At 46.9% G+C, this 16,726-nt stretch overlaps 1 protein-coding gene across 5 annotated transcripts in view; it reads right to left on the bottom strand.

Annotated features, from left to right (window-relative positions):
• The window catches only part of LOC143295010 (uncharacterized), a 191,913-nt gene that overhangs the window by 37,514 nt on the left and 137,673 nt on the right, over positions 1-16,726 (bottom strand). For all 5 annotated transcript variants that reach the window (XM_076606544.1, XM_076606543.1, XM_076606545.1 and 2 more), the window contains 4 exons: positions 16,512-16,726; positions 15,176-15,332; positions 14,004-14,235; positions 13,404-13,774 (listed from right to left, as the gene is read on the bottom strand). The exon at positions 16,512-16,726 is cut by the window's right edge. In XM_076606544.1, the coding sequence (XP_076462659.1) occupies positions 13,404-13,774; positions 14,004-14,235; positions 15,176-15,332; positions 16,512-16,726 (975 nt within the window). The remainder of the gene's footprint in view (positions 1-13,403; positions 13,775-14,003; positions 14,236-15,175; positions 15,333-16,511) is intronic.

Genomic DNA, 16,726 nt, shown 5'->3' with positions numbered 1-16,726 from the left:
TGTCTGCAAATCGCTCGAGAACATTTGGGTGAAGTACGAGTTAAAACCCGAAACAGCTCGCGACTTTAGCATTCACCTAATGTGTACACGTCTTCTGCTCTTTGAAGTCCACGCTTAGTTAAGAGAGTAACTTTCAGTGCTGGCCCAGACAGCCGTGTTCCAGGTAAATGCCAGGTACGGTCCACCGAGGAAAACGGGCCAACATTTCCTGGTCACGTAAAACTAATTTCCACGGGGCTGGAGTCACCGGATTACAGAGTCATTGTTACACTGAACTGTGCAGCACAGACTAATCATTCACGCAGTACAGACCATTCCTTGCTTGATTTTGTTGGCTACGGTGATCAGCCTTTTTCCTTCTTTTCTCTCTTTCTTCAACAACGCAAAACCAGTGTTAACGGGTGTTTTCTGTCAAACGTGAGATGTTAATTCGTCAGTTAATTAGTTAATCATTTCCGATCAGAACCTCCAACGTTCTACCTCTGTACAGAATTTGTTTTGTCTTTTCTATCTCCCCCCTAACATCCTTCGTCCATCTTTTTATTTTATTTTTCTTAACCATAAATGAAACCAAGAAAGACGATATTCCGGTAAATCTCTCTCTCTTCTGGGTAGACCGTAAAGATCACACGACACAAACAGGGGGATGGTAACCCCAGACTGAGTTACAAAGCATTCCAAATGTGTAACACGAACGAAAGAAAGATACCTGCGCGTTCTCAGGTCTTTTAACGTGCAGAACGCAGGTGTCTGTCGGGTGTGTCACAAGTGACACATTATCCAAACAAGGAAACATTGGAGAAAAAATGAGAGTGGGTGAGTTGGGGGGGGGGGGGGGGGGGGCAGACATGGAAACGAGAGAACGAATTCACGATGTATGCTTACAGCCCAGCTTAATCACAGAGTTAATTTATCTCGGCTTTGAAAACAAGAAGAAAACTACAACACACACACACACACACACACCTCATCGTTGATAAAAGCACGCGACTGAGTTTTATGAAAGTGGCAAATAACAAAAGAACCCACACAAGTTGTGGACCAGAATAACCACAGTGGATGACAACCAATCACCTCCTCCAAGTAACACGAAGACGACACAGTGCGGGTGAAATATCACAAAGTCTTCCAAGGAAAAGCTGGACAGGACGGTGCTTCGCCACAATACAGCACCAACACACCCTCTGCCCCCCCCCCTCCTCCCCCCCCCCACTCCCCCGCCCCCTTCTCTCTCTCTCTCTCTCTCTCTCTCTCTCTCTCTTCCCCTTGAACGTGGATGTTCCGATAAATCAAAGTGGATTTTCCACGAACTTTTGCCAAAGACAACTCTCTTGCTGCTATGGGTTCTTTGTACGTGCACTAAGCGCCTGCTGCAAGCGGGACCTCATTTTACTGTCTCATCTGAAAGACTAGCACCCAGACCACCACTCAAGGTGTTGTGGAGAGGGGAGGAAAAGATCCCGGACCTTGGGCGCCTGGAACCCGAGACCGTCACAGCCTGTCGGAGCGTTATGTCCGCAAGGCCACCGCTCCACTTTCATCCACAGTTAATATTACGTGTCAAGATACCTGTCTGGTATACATCTGATACATCTTATCTTTGATCACGAACAGAAACGAGGAAAAGAATTGTTTGCTTTTTACTTCAACTTTACCAATTTTAAGGCGCCAGCAATCTGAACAATAAACTCAAATGTGGTTCGTGAATCTTTTTTAAAATCTTATTTCTTCTTCTTCTTTTTTCTTTCTTTCTTTTTTTTTTTTTTTATTTTTTTTTAGCCTTTCAAGAGCAGCAAAGTTACCTGACTGCACAATAAAGTAGGTTCCGCAAAGCAAGGATTGGGTTCGTTTCAAGATAGGCTCGGCATTCGGTGATTAAAATATCGCACGCTGTGTAAATCCACACAGAAAGAACCTGCCTGTCTCCGTGGTCCTTATGTATGCTGATAAGCACACAAAAGTCTAAAACTCATGGAAGAAAACAACAACTAAACCATCCTCTGACACTATGTTCGAACACTTTTTTGGCGAGGTGTGCAGGACATTATTTCCTTTTTTTTGTCACACAGAAAACTTCACACTGCAGGAGGGTCCAAGTGGTGACAGACACACACACTATAAACTGGTCCTCTGCACGTCAAAGTGGTTTATGTCCAATCACAATCAAGATGAAATGCAGGAGCTGAAATACAGCCCCTCCTATTTCAAGATGTATCGATGTACTCATGGTCAAAATGCATGGTCAGTCACACACACACATATAAATCAATAATACACAAAACAGGTTTTAATGCCTTGTTGGCACACATACAGCAAGTGCCTACACGCGGTCTTACAGAAGGTTCAATAGAACCCTCATATATCATCATCCACATCATGTTCAATTGAACCCTCATCTGTCATCATCCAAACCAGGTTCAATAGAACCTTCATCTGTCATCATCCAAATCAGGTTCAATACAACCCTCATCTGTCATCATCCAAATCGGGTTCAATACAACCCTCATCTGTCATCATCCAAACCAGGTTCAATAGAACCCTCATCTGTTATCAACCATTCCAGGTTCAATAGAACCCTCATCTGTCATCATCCAAACCAGGTTCAACAGAACCTTCATCTGTCATCATCCAAACCAGGTTCAATAGAACCCTCATCTGTCATCATCCAAACCAGGTTCAATAGAACCCTCATCTGTCATCATCCAAACCAGGTTCAATAGAACCCTCATCTGTCATCATCCAAATCTGTCATCATCCAAACCAGGCTCAACAGAACCCTCATCTGTCATCATCCAAACCAGGTTCAATAGAACCTTCATCTGTCATCATCCAAACCAGGTTCAACAGAACCCTCATCTGTCAACATCCAAACCAGGTTCAATAGAACCCTCATCTGTCAACATCCAAACGATGCGGGGAAACAAAAAAGGGAATGACAGCACCAGTACAAAAACGTAACACATGAAGGAGCGGTAATACTGTTGACAATGACGTAGTTAAGGGAACAACACAGCAGCATAACTCAAAGAATGGCACAATAAGGGCGCAATGACATCCACATAATCTTCTCGAACGCCAAGGTAACAGCGTCATGACGTAACCACAAGAATTAGACCACCACGAGAATGGCATGCACAAACGCACGCACGCACGCCCACAAACTACACACACACGTTCACACGCGTGACACGCACAAACACACACGCAAACACACGCATATATTCACGCATGCACACCCCCACCCCCCACCCCATCCCACACACACAATGGGGGAGGAAGGTTGACAGGTGTCTTGATGTAAAGGAGTGTGTGTGTGTGTGTGTGTGTGTTTACGTACGTTCGCACATATGTACAAAGGCTTTGTTTGCCCTGGTACACCACCACCAAGTTTGATGAGATCCAGGAGTGGACCTTCATAGCTGGCTTGGCGTTGACACAGACCTGTGGCCCCTTTGAACGCCCTGCACTCTATTGCATCTTGACTCGGACTCAACATTTGCTTTGCTGGCGATTTGTTCATCCTTCCCTTCTTTTCTGTTTTTTACTCTAGCCTTCTCGGCGCTTGTTCTTGTTGTTGACAACCCCTCGTCAACGTTCGTTTTTCTTCACGTCTCTCCTTTTTTCTTGTCTTCTCTCTCTCTCTCTCTCTCTTCTTTTTCTCTTCTCTCTTTTCTGGAGTTTTTCTCCACCTCAAGTTTTCTTCCGAGTGGAAAATGTCATTGGTTTATACCATAACCATGCACCACCGCCCTTATAAATTGCTTCTCTCTTCCCCCCCCCCCCCCACCCCCAGCCCCCCACCCCCCTCCTCTCTTCATCCGCCTTGCGAACATCGATCTGTTCAACCCCCTTTACTGGAGGGCGACAAAATAACCAACAAAACGTCATTCTAACAACCTTGCAAACATGTCAATGACCACAACTCCGTAAAACGTGAAATGACGGAATTACACGCCCAGAATTTCTTTTTTCAAATTGCGCGTGCTCGCACCACACCCAACCACCCGCCTCTCCCTCCCTCTTTCTCTCTCACTGAAAAACACACAGATATCTTGTTTTGTATGTGTGTGTGTGTGTGTGTGTGTGTGTGTGAGAGAGAGAGAGAGAGAGAGAGAGAGAGAGAGAGAGAGAGAGAGAGAGAGAGAAGCTAACAGACAGAGAGACCTCGACAACATTCGGACATTCTTGAGAACAAACTTGCCAAGACTTTTTTTTTTAAACCCGTAGTCAGGATATTTGTTGAGGAGAGGAAAGGATGGGAATGGGATATTTTTTTCTTTTACTTTTTTTTTTCTTTTTTTTAATTTTCGCAATTATCTTCCTCAGTCAAGTCTCTGCAGCCCCAAACCCCACCCCTCTCTCTCTCTCTCCCTTGCGCACGTCACCAATCTTGAACATCATGCGGTCGTGGCGAGTGACGGCTGTCCTCACAGCACACACTGCACCTGTATGGCTGGGGTCCAAATTCATGGCGACACAACCCACTGACGTCGTCACCGGTCACGTGAACACATACAAAGTCAACAACCACAATGGCCACTGTTCATCAAAAATAAGAAACAAAGTTAAAAAGGCGGGGGTTTGGGGAGTGTGGGTGCGATGGGTTGGGTTGTAGTGCAGGGGGACTGATAAGGAGAAGGGTGCAGGATAAGAGGTGCGCTTAACACAGTAACATGGCCAGTATTTATTACGAAAAAAAGAAGCAAAAAAAAGCGGGTCGAGTGGTAAGGGTTTGGGGTTGAAACGAGAGACTGCTAAGGCGAAGTGGCAGGACAAGAGCATAAAGGGGCTAACACGGTGTGCAAGGTGGTAACATCCCGCTCCCATCCCCGAACAAGCGATTTCTTTATGCACAGTCACACCCCATCTCTTCATCAGCAGCACCTGTCGCCGCGTTGGACGGCCGCCCCCATGTGCACGTGATCACCGCGTTATCATGGATGGACACGAACCAAGCAGGCCACACTCCATCCCGCATTGCTTACTGCTGCGTGGGGGTAGCTACCCTTGCATTGGGTGTCAATCGCTATCTGTTCAGGCGGTTTGCAGTGAGTGATTCGATCACATCGGAGCGCACGCACGCACGCCTCTCTCCAGAGAGAGACAGACAGACAGAAGTCAAAAAGGCTGACAGAAACACAAACGAGTGTCAGCCACTTCATGTCTTTGGAGGGTAGCTCAATTTTCCTTACACTGCAGGTGTCTGTATCTGTCAGACCTGACTGATGTTGGGGTATATCATGACAAGAAGCGTAAGGTACATGCTTGACGCGCACACACAAACATAAACGGATCTCCGGTTACAAGCTTCACATTGCTATGGTTGCAACTGAAGGTGTATGTTACTCGCGCGAGTGCGCGCGCGCGTATGTGTGACTGTGCGCGCGTATGTATGTATGTGTATATATGTGTGGTTATACTGCTGTCATGTGCACAAGCATGTGTGTGGTGGTGGTGGTATTCTAGTAACACATCCAACCTCCTCCACCATGCGCACATGTTTACACACACACATATACATAAGGCACGCGCGCGTGTGTGTGTTTATGTGTGTGTGTGTGTGTGTGTGTGTGTGTGTGTGTGTGTGTGTCTGTTTTCAAGTATCGTGACAGAACATCAAAACCACCAGTACAGGTAGCAATCCGCCCCTTTGCCCCCTTGGCAAATCTTCCCTTCAGTGTCTAACAAAACAGTCACCTGTCGATCTCAGCAGTAACACCTGTCCAACATGACATGACAAAGACAACGACAAGTAGGCCGGTTCTTCTTCTTTCCCTTGACTACCGCCTTCATCATTGTGAAGATTCTGTAGACTATAAGGCAAGGAAACGAAAAGTTTCCAGGTGACAAGGAATATCGAAAGTACGGCCAGTTTCTCGCCTAAATGGCGAAGGGTCGTGTGGACTTTTGATGTCAACATGACCCTGTTTTTCTCTGCCTCTGTGTGTGTGTGTGTGTGTGTGTGTGTGTGTGTGTGTGTGTGTGTGTGTGTGTCTTTCTCTGCCTGTGTGTGTGTGTGTGTGTGTGTGTGTGTGTGTGTGTGTGTTTCTCTGTGTGTGTATGTGTGTGTGAGTGGTAGTGTTAGTGTTAGTGTGTGTGTGTGTGTGGCTCTTTCTGTGTGTGTATGTGTATGTGAGTGTTTGTCAGTGTTTGTGTTTGTGTGTGTGTGTGTGTGTGTGTGTGTGTGTGTGTGTGTGTGTGTTAAGTGTGCTAGTGTTGGTGTTTGTGTGTGTGTGTGTGTGTGACTCTTACTGTGTGTGTGTCTGTGTGTGTTACCCTCTCTCTCTCTCTCTCTCTCAATGACGACGTTGATGGAAGGTGTGCTGCAGAAGAGACGTGGGAGACATCGATCACGTTCAGATTGGTTTGATGAGAGGTGTAGGGTAGGGAGGGGGAGGGGAGGGCAGCGGGTGGCTGGCAAAGGTCCAGACTATTGCAGTGTACACGGGAAGCTTGGGTGTTTGTGTGAATAACATTCTGGGGGGAAAAAAACAAACAAAAAAAAAAAAAAAAAACACCCAACTAGTGGGTATATCGATTTCGTGTTGGAAGACATAGAGACAGAAAGAACTCAGAATATGTATATAAACTTCTGAGAGATTGAGATTTTAGGTATGACCTATTTTTCATATCTGTCTTTGCAAGTACACAACTACTACAGAATACCAAAAGTACACGAAGGAACACAGAAAAAGAAAGACAGAAGATCGTACACGGAGCATGCGTGATCAAGGAACACACACACACACACACACACACACACACACACACACACACAAGCAGACTGGAGAGGGAGAGGGATCTAGGTAGAGATACAGAAATGGAGAGACAAAGAGAGAGGGTGGGAGTGGGGGAGACAGAGGACTGTGTGTATGTGTTTGCGCGAACGTGTGTGTGTGTGTGTGTGTGTGTGTGTTTAGATGCGCTTTCATGCATGAATGTTTTCCTGCGCGGGTAAGCGCGCGAGCACACGCACACGGAATGGAACATGACCACCGTTCTTTCTGTCTGGGAGAGGTCCACACCACGTGACAGAAGACAGCTTACCTGACTCGTAGATTGTCCTCCATCGTTCAAACACCCCACATCCACCCAGCTGTCCGAGTCGCTTCATGGCCCACATTCTCAAAGACACTGAGAAACACGAAGAACTAGAGGATGTCCATTTCAACACAGTGTCACTCTGGCAGCAACTGATGATGTTTGAATAAAATTATGGCTGTCACAATATTCTGGTCCAAACAGCGATGTGTTAACTTCCCAGCCTGCTGGTATCATGATTGTTTTCGTCCGTTCCTCTTGCCTCAGAATCATTAATGTTGGCGTTTTTGTTTGTCAGTGACTTGGTGGTAGGGTTGGGTCCATCTTTGTTTATTTATCTAAAGTTGGAGTGTGGCTAGGTTTGTAGAGGTGGTGAGTGTTGAGGACACACACACACACACATATATATATATATATGTGTGTGTGTGTGTGTGTGTGTGTGTGTGTGTGTGTGTGTGTGTGTGTGTGTGTGTGTTTAAACCCGTATCTTCATTTTCAATGATATACTTTGTTTTGTCCACAACAAACATGTGATCAGTCTTTTTGTGATAATAATGATTATGAATACACGCGAGTTATAACTGGCTGAAGTTGATGTTCGTGATGTCTTATCTGTTACCCACCTTGTTTTGTTATCACATTTAAACTATGCTCTGGTCAACTCCGTGTTACTGCTTATGATAATGGTGTATGTTTTCAATATTTATCACTGATACTTCTGCTGTCGACTACAGATATAGGCCTTAAACACTCTTCGATATCGTGTGGTGGTGGATGGCACTGAATGAACAAGGTCCACCACAGATTTCGTACTGCCCATCATCGATGAGATCTTGTCAACATATGTGACCGAAATATTGATATTAATCACTGCTGCTGCTATCAGTTTACAGAGTCGTTTAGAAAAGACAGATGATGGCAGTCCCTGCTTGTGTTACTAATACAGGCATGGCGTTGTCACTTTATTTATCACCGGTTGTGATAACCAACTTTTTAATGTTCTCTTCAGACGAGTGCTAGCGTTGGTGAGATTGAAGTGGCGTTCAATGGTTTATGCTTTGTTGACAGCATGGAGATTATGGTGAAGTCAGCGACTGGTGTCCCTATACTTATCACAAACTGTTATCTGTCACACGCTGTACTAATACCACGGATGGTTTGCCTGTTTACTGCTGCACATCGTACTAACGATGTCGAACACTGATACGGCACGGACAGTTACGGGCGTGACTTAGTCTGAACGAATGCCTAAAGTATAGACGTGTGGACCGTATTCCCGATTTTTGTTGTTGATAGTTTTGTTGTTATTGTTGGTGTGTGTGTGTGTGTGTGTGTGTGTGTGTGTGTGTGTGTGTGTGTGTGTGTGTGTGTGTGTGTGTGTGTGTGTGTGTGTGTGTGTGTGTGTGTGTGTTTTGTGGGGTTTTTTCAAACCTGTCCAACATTTCTTAAAATCACTGCAATCCACCACTCCTTTTTTCAATCGTGACTTCACATCTACAATTCATGCACGGCTGTAGGCTCTCAAGACGTTCCGCACAGTAGGTACAAGACCCACACACACATACACTGTCCGAACATAGGAGGTTAAGATGTAACATGCAATGTGCGGGATTCGAACTCAACGCACACCACCTCACTGGTGAAATCGTCCCTGAAATACAGTCAAGACGAACGACCAACTTCCCGTTCCGTCACAGAGGCCGACAAACAGGCCTTCCGTGATCTTTATAGGTGGTACATGTCCTATTCTGTCACCCGTTCCCCAGGTAGCTGGATTTTCTATCAGCATGAAGCGATGATCATCTAAACACAGAAACATGGGGTGATGTGGACCTTGCTGTGACCCCCGCTGATAGCTTCCGTCAGCAGGTAGCGTAGGGAGGGGGGACGGGAGACGGACGTTGGGGGAGGGGGAGGGAAGACGGGGGGGGCGGGTGGGGGGCTGGCGGGGGGTGGGTGGGATATGTGTGTGTGGGGGGGGGGGGAGACAGGGATGTACGGCACATTACAGGAGGAAAAGGTGCGTGTATGTGCAGGACACTGGTACGTAAAGGAAAGACACACACACACACACACACACACAGAGATACGCACACACACTAACACAGTAACAAACACACTAACATACATTTACATTCTTTTATACACGCATGTATGTGCAGGACACTGGTACGTTCAGGAAAACACACACACACACACACACACACACACACACACACACACACACACAAAGCCTAAATTTTGACACATAACAGTAAACAGCCCATCGGAACGGCAAATTGATAACCAGCTTGATAATTGTATTCCACCACACAGATGCTGGGCTCTATCGTAAACAAGATAATCTTTATCGACAACAGTGACATATAGTTACTTAACACTGATTACCTTTCCGTCAAATCAAGTTACATGTTTTTGCGGAAAGCAACGGCATATTCCGTCGCATGTACACTGAGCCCGGTAAGTGGGTTTCAGTACAAAAAGATAAACTGGAACTCACAGTACAGGGTACCTACAGACTGGTCTTTGACAATGGATGCGCCCTCACCCTCCATCCTCCCCCACCCCCTCACTCCCTCTCCCCACCATTCTTCCAGAGATCATCATTCCTACATAGGTGAATGATCTTGGCCACTGTAGACATCATGGTAAGTCAGGCCGCCATCAACAAGAAAAGAAGTGGTCTGGGTATACTGTCCCTTGGAGACGCCCCGAAAACGGAGTATGGCTGCCTACATGGCGGGGTAAAAACGGTCATACACGTAAAAGCCCACTCGTGCACATACGAGTGAACGTGGGAGTCGCAGCCCACGAAAGAAGAAGAAGAAGAGACGAAGGCGAAGAAGAAGACGAAGAAGAAGAAGAAGACGAAGAAGAAGACGACGAAGACGAAGACGAAGACGTTCCTTGGGGAATGCCGGACACAACTAGGACTGAATCACACTGGGCCCCTTTCAGCACCACACACACAGTATTCTGAGTGAAGAAGCACCAAGTGGAGTGATGGCCTACAGGTAACGCGTCCGTCTAAGAAGCGAGAGAATCTGAGCGCGCTGGTTCCAATCATGGCTCAGCCGCCGATATTTTCTACCCCTCCATTAGACCTTCAGTGGTGGTCTGGACGCTAGTCATTCGGATGAGATGATAAACCGAGATCCCGTGTGCAGCATGCACTTAGCGCACGTAAAAGAACTCACGGCAACAAAAGGGTTGTTCCTGGCAAAATTCTATAGAAAATCCACTTCGATAGGAAAAACAAATAAAACTGCACGCAGCCAAAAAATACAGAAATGGGTGGCGCTGTAGTAGTGTAGCGACGCGCTCTCCCTGGGGAGAGCAGCCCGAATTTCACACAGAAATCTGTTGTGATAAAAAGAAATACAAATAACAATAAAACAGGAAAGGTGCTTGTCTGTAATGCTATACTGCTGAACAGCGGGAGAACTTTCGCAAGAGTACTGTGTCAAAGGCCTTATAACAATCCGAGACATCGCAAGACATAAAATCGACCAGCCCTGTCTTCTTCAAAATGGGACTAGAAAGAGTCCACTTTTCAATTTTATCAGCTGCATCAAGAACACCTGTTGTAGATTGGGAAATCGGTGTTATTTCCTCATTCTACCAAAGTAAATATATATATTTTTTTTAAACCAAAACCTTTTAACTGCACAATCCGTGGTGTGATTTTACAAAAGACAGAAGGCATTATACGACAGCACCACGAAAAGTAAACACATCTGGGCAGTGAGTGGTACTTTAAATCTCCGTATGTAAACAAAATGAAAACTAATCCTCCAAGGTTTGCCTTTGAATCCCTGCCGGATTTTCAGGACAATGCAAATCAAAGATAAAGAAGACCGAGAAAAAGCCGTATGCTGCACGTGAAACCAGCTCTAAGTTGTTACACCATACACATCACAAACACACAGACACACACACACAGACACACACACACTCACACACACACACAGACACACACACACAGACACACACACACACACAGACACACACACACAGACACACACACACTCACACACAGACACACACACACACACAGACACACACACACAGACACACACACACACACAGACACACACACACAGACACACACACACTCACACACAGACACACACACACAGACACACACACACTCACACACAGACACACACACACACACACACATCACAAACACACACACACACACACACACACACACAGACACACACACAATCACACACACACACACACACACACACACACACACAGAGTGTAAGAACTAAGCAAATAGGAAGAAACAGACAAACTTCTCCACAACTGAAGTTTTTATTTAAACTTTTTTTTTTATCCCTCCCCTACCCATACACGCGCTGTCTGCGTTCTGTCCCCATTTACCGCATGCCTTTGACCACAGGCAGAGAGCTATTTTATCTCTCACTTAACGCCCTGTTAGTTCCGTTGTAATCACGGACACCCTTTCCCCTTTAGGTAACTGTCGTGAGGTTTTAAAACGACGAACCAAAGTAACAGTGGGTGGTTGAGAAAAAGATCAAGTGTTTCTGGACACACACACACACACGCGCGCGCGCGCTTGCGCGATTCGTTATTCTTGGCTTGTGTCCTGTTCTAAAACCAGGGATCCTGTTAAAACTATCAGCAACTTTCAACAGAAAACTGTTTTCCATCCGCCCTCTTTCTGTGTCTGATATGCTTGGATAGAGTTTCGTTTCGTTTACTGTTCGTTCTTCAAAAGCTCACTACACTTGATAATATGTCTTATGTCTTATCCAATACCTGAAACTGATGCATAACAGCTCGAAAGAGTTGTTTGTGATGTATGCTGGTACAATTAAGCTTTTATTTTCATTTCTGTATAACGCTGTTCGCCCTACACAATGAAAATTCCTCTGTTTAGCGTGTAACGTATGGCGCTTTTCAAACTTGTGAGAGATTAACTTTTACAACATGTTTAATCATTCGTTCGTTGCAAGCCTACACTGACGTCCATGAACACAAGATAAGACTCTTGTATGTACTGGGACATTCCATCTTCCTGCGTCAATCTTCAAACAGGTCTGCCTCTAGGCGCTTTTTTTTTTTTTTTTTTTTTTTGTACGCTTATAGTTGACTTCATCAAGTTTTTGCGCCTTATACATGTTATCAGCAGTAGTAGTAGTTCTTTTTTTGTGTATTTTTTTGTTCTTTTTCTTTTTTATTTTCTTTTTTTTCTCACGGCCTGACTAAGCGCGTTGGGTTACGCTGCTGGTCAGGCATCTGCTTGGCAGATGTGGTGTAGCGTATATGAATTTGTCCGGCCGAACGCAGTGACGCCTTATTGAGCTACTGAAACTGAACTGAAACTGCTTTACAAAAACCGGGGAAAAGAAACACTCACACTAACCTAAACTGTTGCACGGGTCAAAACTTCCATTGTAATAGGTGACAAAAAGAGACGACAGTCACAAATCTGTGTCTCGCCCCAAAGCTCTCATTTCATTCTCTCAGATGTATTCACCCCTCAGTCACAACGCACACACACACGCGTGCACACATACACATACACAGACAGACAGACAGACACACACACACACACACACACATGCATCAGCTGGACTTATTTGATTCTCACATTGTGTGATATGTGTAAGCAACACTTGCCTTATTCATCGACACGACAGCTTTCACTGAAGTCTATTTCAATAGCCAAAGAGGAAGGGGGATAATCGTGATCACGATGCGAAACACATGCGCTTGGTAAAAAGACTAATTACTTCCCTTCTCGGCATGTTTCAAGACATGGTCTTCAGTGATTCAACAAATAATCATATCTCCTTCTCTCAAGCAGGTAATAAAATGCACGTAGACACATAAATATACACATGCGAGCTCACACACATACACACACACACACACAATGCCCCCCCCCCACCCCCAGCCACACCCCCAACCTCCCTTACACATTCTCTCGCAGTCGCAGTCTCACAAACACTCTCCGATACAAACACGCACCACACCCCGCAACAGATACACACATGGACCCCACCCCTTACCCTCCTACCCCCCCCCACACACACAACAGACCCCAGAGTTTAATTAGGACCCCCACTGGCTCCTTGTTGTAATTTAACTGGTTAACTAGTTAGTTTGTTTTATTTTGTTTATGGTTGAGTAGTTAGTATTTTTGTTGTTGTTTATATTCTTTTTTATGCGAAATGAGAGAGGAACAGGGAAGGAAAAAATAGTGATGATTCAAAGCATGTGTAGGGTGGAGAAGGTGATGGATTCTCCTCCAAAACCACAATCGTGGAAACACGTGGAACAAAAAGAACAAACGAACGAACACACAGACGCGCTGCACTACTCACCGAAGAAGGCCACACTGTCAGTCTCCCCAGCCCTCTCACTGACCGTGAAGACCACCTCGTCCTTCACCACCACCACCTCCTCCTCTTCAGGCCCGGAGACAGAAGCGGAAGCAGGAGGAGGGGACAGCACTCCCTTCCTCCTCATCGTGGACTGGGAAATCACCGCCCTCCTCTCCATCTCCAGGTCCTGCAAAGTCTGCTGTGAAAAGTCCTCCTCCACCTCCTCCCCCTTGTCCCGCTTCACCACGAAAGCTGGCTTCTGGACCATGTCGGCGAAGTGGCGAGCCTTCTCGAAGATCTCGCGGCTTCTTGGGGACATGGCCGCCATGTCCTGGGCCGACATCAGGTGTGCTGCGGAGGTCGGGGACAACCTGTGTTAACAGGTGGGAAAGGGTTAATCAGGGTGAGGAGGGAGAGAGGTGTGCGTACGTGTGTATGTGTGTGTGTATGTTTGGAGAGGGTTTTGGGAACAGCCCCTGAGATAATGAAAAGCTTTCCCCCCCTCCACACACACACACACACACACACACACACAATAACGATAACAATACACACCCTCCCAAAAGAAACGCACAATCCACAAACAACCAAAACACTCACGTATCCACAGAAGAGGCAGTGGAAAACTCTCCCATGGGCAGACTCTGCGGTCGCTGGGAGGATGACGACGACGACGATGCTAACGATGATGAGGTAACGGTAAGGGTGGTGGTGGTGGTGAGGTCAGAGGAGGGGACACGGGTGGTGGCGGTGGTGTAGGACAGCAGCTGGATACGACCGTCGCTGTCGTCAGGGGAGGTAGGGAGGCTGGACAGCACCACACCGCTGTCCCCTGCAACAAGCCATGTTCAGGGGAACGTCACGCAACCATGCATGGGAAGAAGAGGCAGACAAAAGGCAAAAAAAGGTCTGACAACATGGAAGAGTGGACAGAGCTGGGACGCAGTCACTCACAGATGACCGTCCAGAATGGAGAAGGCTGGTGCACGTGGGGAACCTTTGCTCAGTGGGGAACAGTCGGGGCACCGCGATACCGCGATGCTGACTCGTGCACTCGCTAAAGGACCAAGCAAGCAAAACAAGGGCCTGTGTGGGAGGAGAGGCGGTCAAGCAGTCAGTCAGTCAGTCACTTAGATGGTCAGTCGCTCAGTCGATCCACTTAAATGCTTATCCATCGATATCACTCACTGTCCATCAGCTTGTGAATCAATCGATCGATCAGTAAATCAATGAAACAAGGAAAACAACCACATCAAATTTTTATATATTCGTGAATGATCGCGCGTGCGCACACACATATGCATACACACAAGCACACATACACACACGCACACAACACACACACACACAGAGAAAAATACAACACACACACACACACACACACACACACACACCTGGAGAGGTGACAAACAAGCACACACACATCACACAAACACAACATATACACACAAACACACACACAACACAACACACAAAAACACACCAACACAACACACAAACCTGGAGAGAAGGTAGCGCGCGCGCGCGCACACACACACACACACACACACACACACACACATGGAGAGAAAGTGGCACACACAACACACAAAAACACACAAACACAACACACACACCTGGAGAAAAGGTGGCGCACGCGCGCACACACACACACACACATGGAGAGAAAGTGGCGCACACACACACACACACACACACACACACACACACACACATGGAGAGAAAGTGGCACACACACACACACACACACACACACACACACACACACACACCTGGAGAGAAGGTGCCTTCCATGCCACGCTCATCAGAGGACACATCCGAGTCCCCGGACTGTGCTCCCAGATCGTCCTCATTCAGCAGACCCTGCCCGTTGGTCTTGCTGGCCGTGTTCAGCCCGAAAAACTGAGCCCTCAGACTGGCGAGGGACTTCTGTACACAGCCAGGGATCGTAGTTAAGTAGGTATGAATTATATAAATCAAGAAACTTTCCATACACTAAAGCACAAACGCTAAAGCTCAACAGACGTCAAACTCTGCACTCAAGAAAACAGACATAATACACGAGCGCGCGCAAAAATACAGACATACACACAGACATACACGCGCGCGCGCGCACGCACACACACACACATATATACATATATATATATATGTGTGTGTGTGTGTGTGTGTGTGTGTGTGTACGGAAGGGCGTAGGATATCTATATATCTATATACCTGGAGTGATGGCCTAGAGGTAACGCGTCCGCCTAGGAAACGAGAGAATCTGAGCGCGCTGGTTCCAATCACGGCTCAGCCGCCGATATTTTCTCCCCCTCCACCTTGAGTGGTGGTCTGAACACTAACACTAGTGCAGCATGCACTTAGCGCACGTAAAAGAACCCACGGCAACAAAAGGGTTATTCCTGGCAAAATTCTGTAGAAAAATCCACTTCGATACGAAAAACAAATAAAACTGCACGCAGGAAAAAATACAAAAAAAAAAGGGTGGCGCTGTAGTGTAGCGACGCGTTCTCCCCGAATTTCACACAGAGAAATCTGTTATGATAAAAAGAAATACAAATACAAGTACCTCCTTCCCGCTTCCCCACATAAACAAAAACATCCACAAAGACAACCCCCCAAAATATAAACACCACTACTACTGTCCCACCTGTCCCCCCCCCGCCTCCTCATACGCACGCACGCACGCGCGTGCGCGCACACACACACACACAGAGAAATACAAACACACACACACACACACACAGAAATACAAACACTCACACACACACACACACACACACACACACACACACACACACACACACACATCCTTCCCCCTTTCCCAGCATAAACACAAAAACCTCCACACAAACAACCCCCAGAACATACACACCACCACCACAACTCTACATTCCTCTCCAAGCGCGCACATGCACACACATACACACACACGCACGCACGCATACACACAGACACGGACACGCGCACACTACCACCACCACTACTCCTCCTTTCTCTCTCCCCCCCCCCCCACTCTCCCACAAACACGCACAAGCACACAAAACACACACGCGCGCACACAGACACACACACGCACGCGCGCGCGCGCACACACACACACACCTGAGGATCCTCCGCCGTGTCCGGCAAGGTGTCGGGCAGCATGGAGTCGAACCCCACCTCCATCCCGTTCTCCCTCTGAGGCAGGGTGGGGGCGGCGCTGTGGGTTGTGGTGGTGGTGGTGGTGGTGGTGGCCAACACCTCGATCACCTCCCCGTCCACCAAGTTCTGTCCAGGGAGCGGGGAGGGAGGGGGGAGGCTGGGCAGAGGGGGAGGGG

The sequence above is a fragment of the Babylonia areolata genome, chromosome 20 (assembly GCF_041734735.1).
Source record: "Babylonia areolata isolate BAREFJ2019XMU chromosome 20, ASM4173473v1, whole genome shotgun sequence".
Taxonomy (NCBI): Eukaryota; Metazoa; Mollusca; class Gastropoda; order Neogastropoda; family Buccinidae; genus Babylonia; species Babylonia areolata.
Note: the sequence above shows the minus strand (reverse complement) of the source record. Positions and strands in the feature narration are given on the sequence as shown.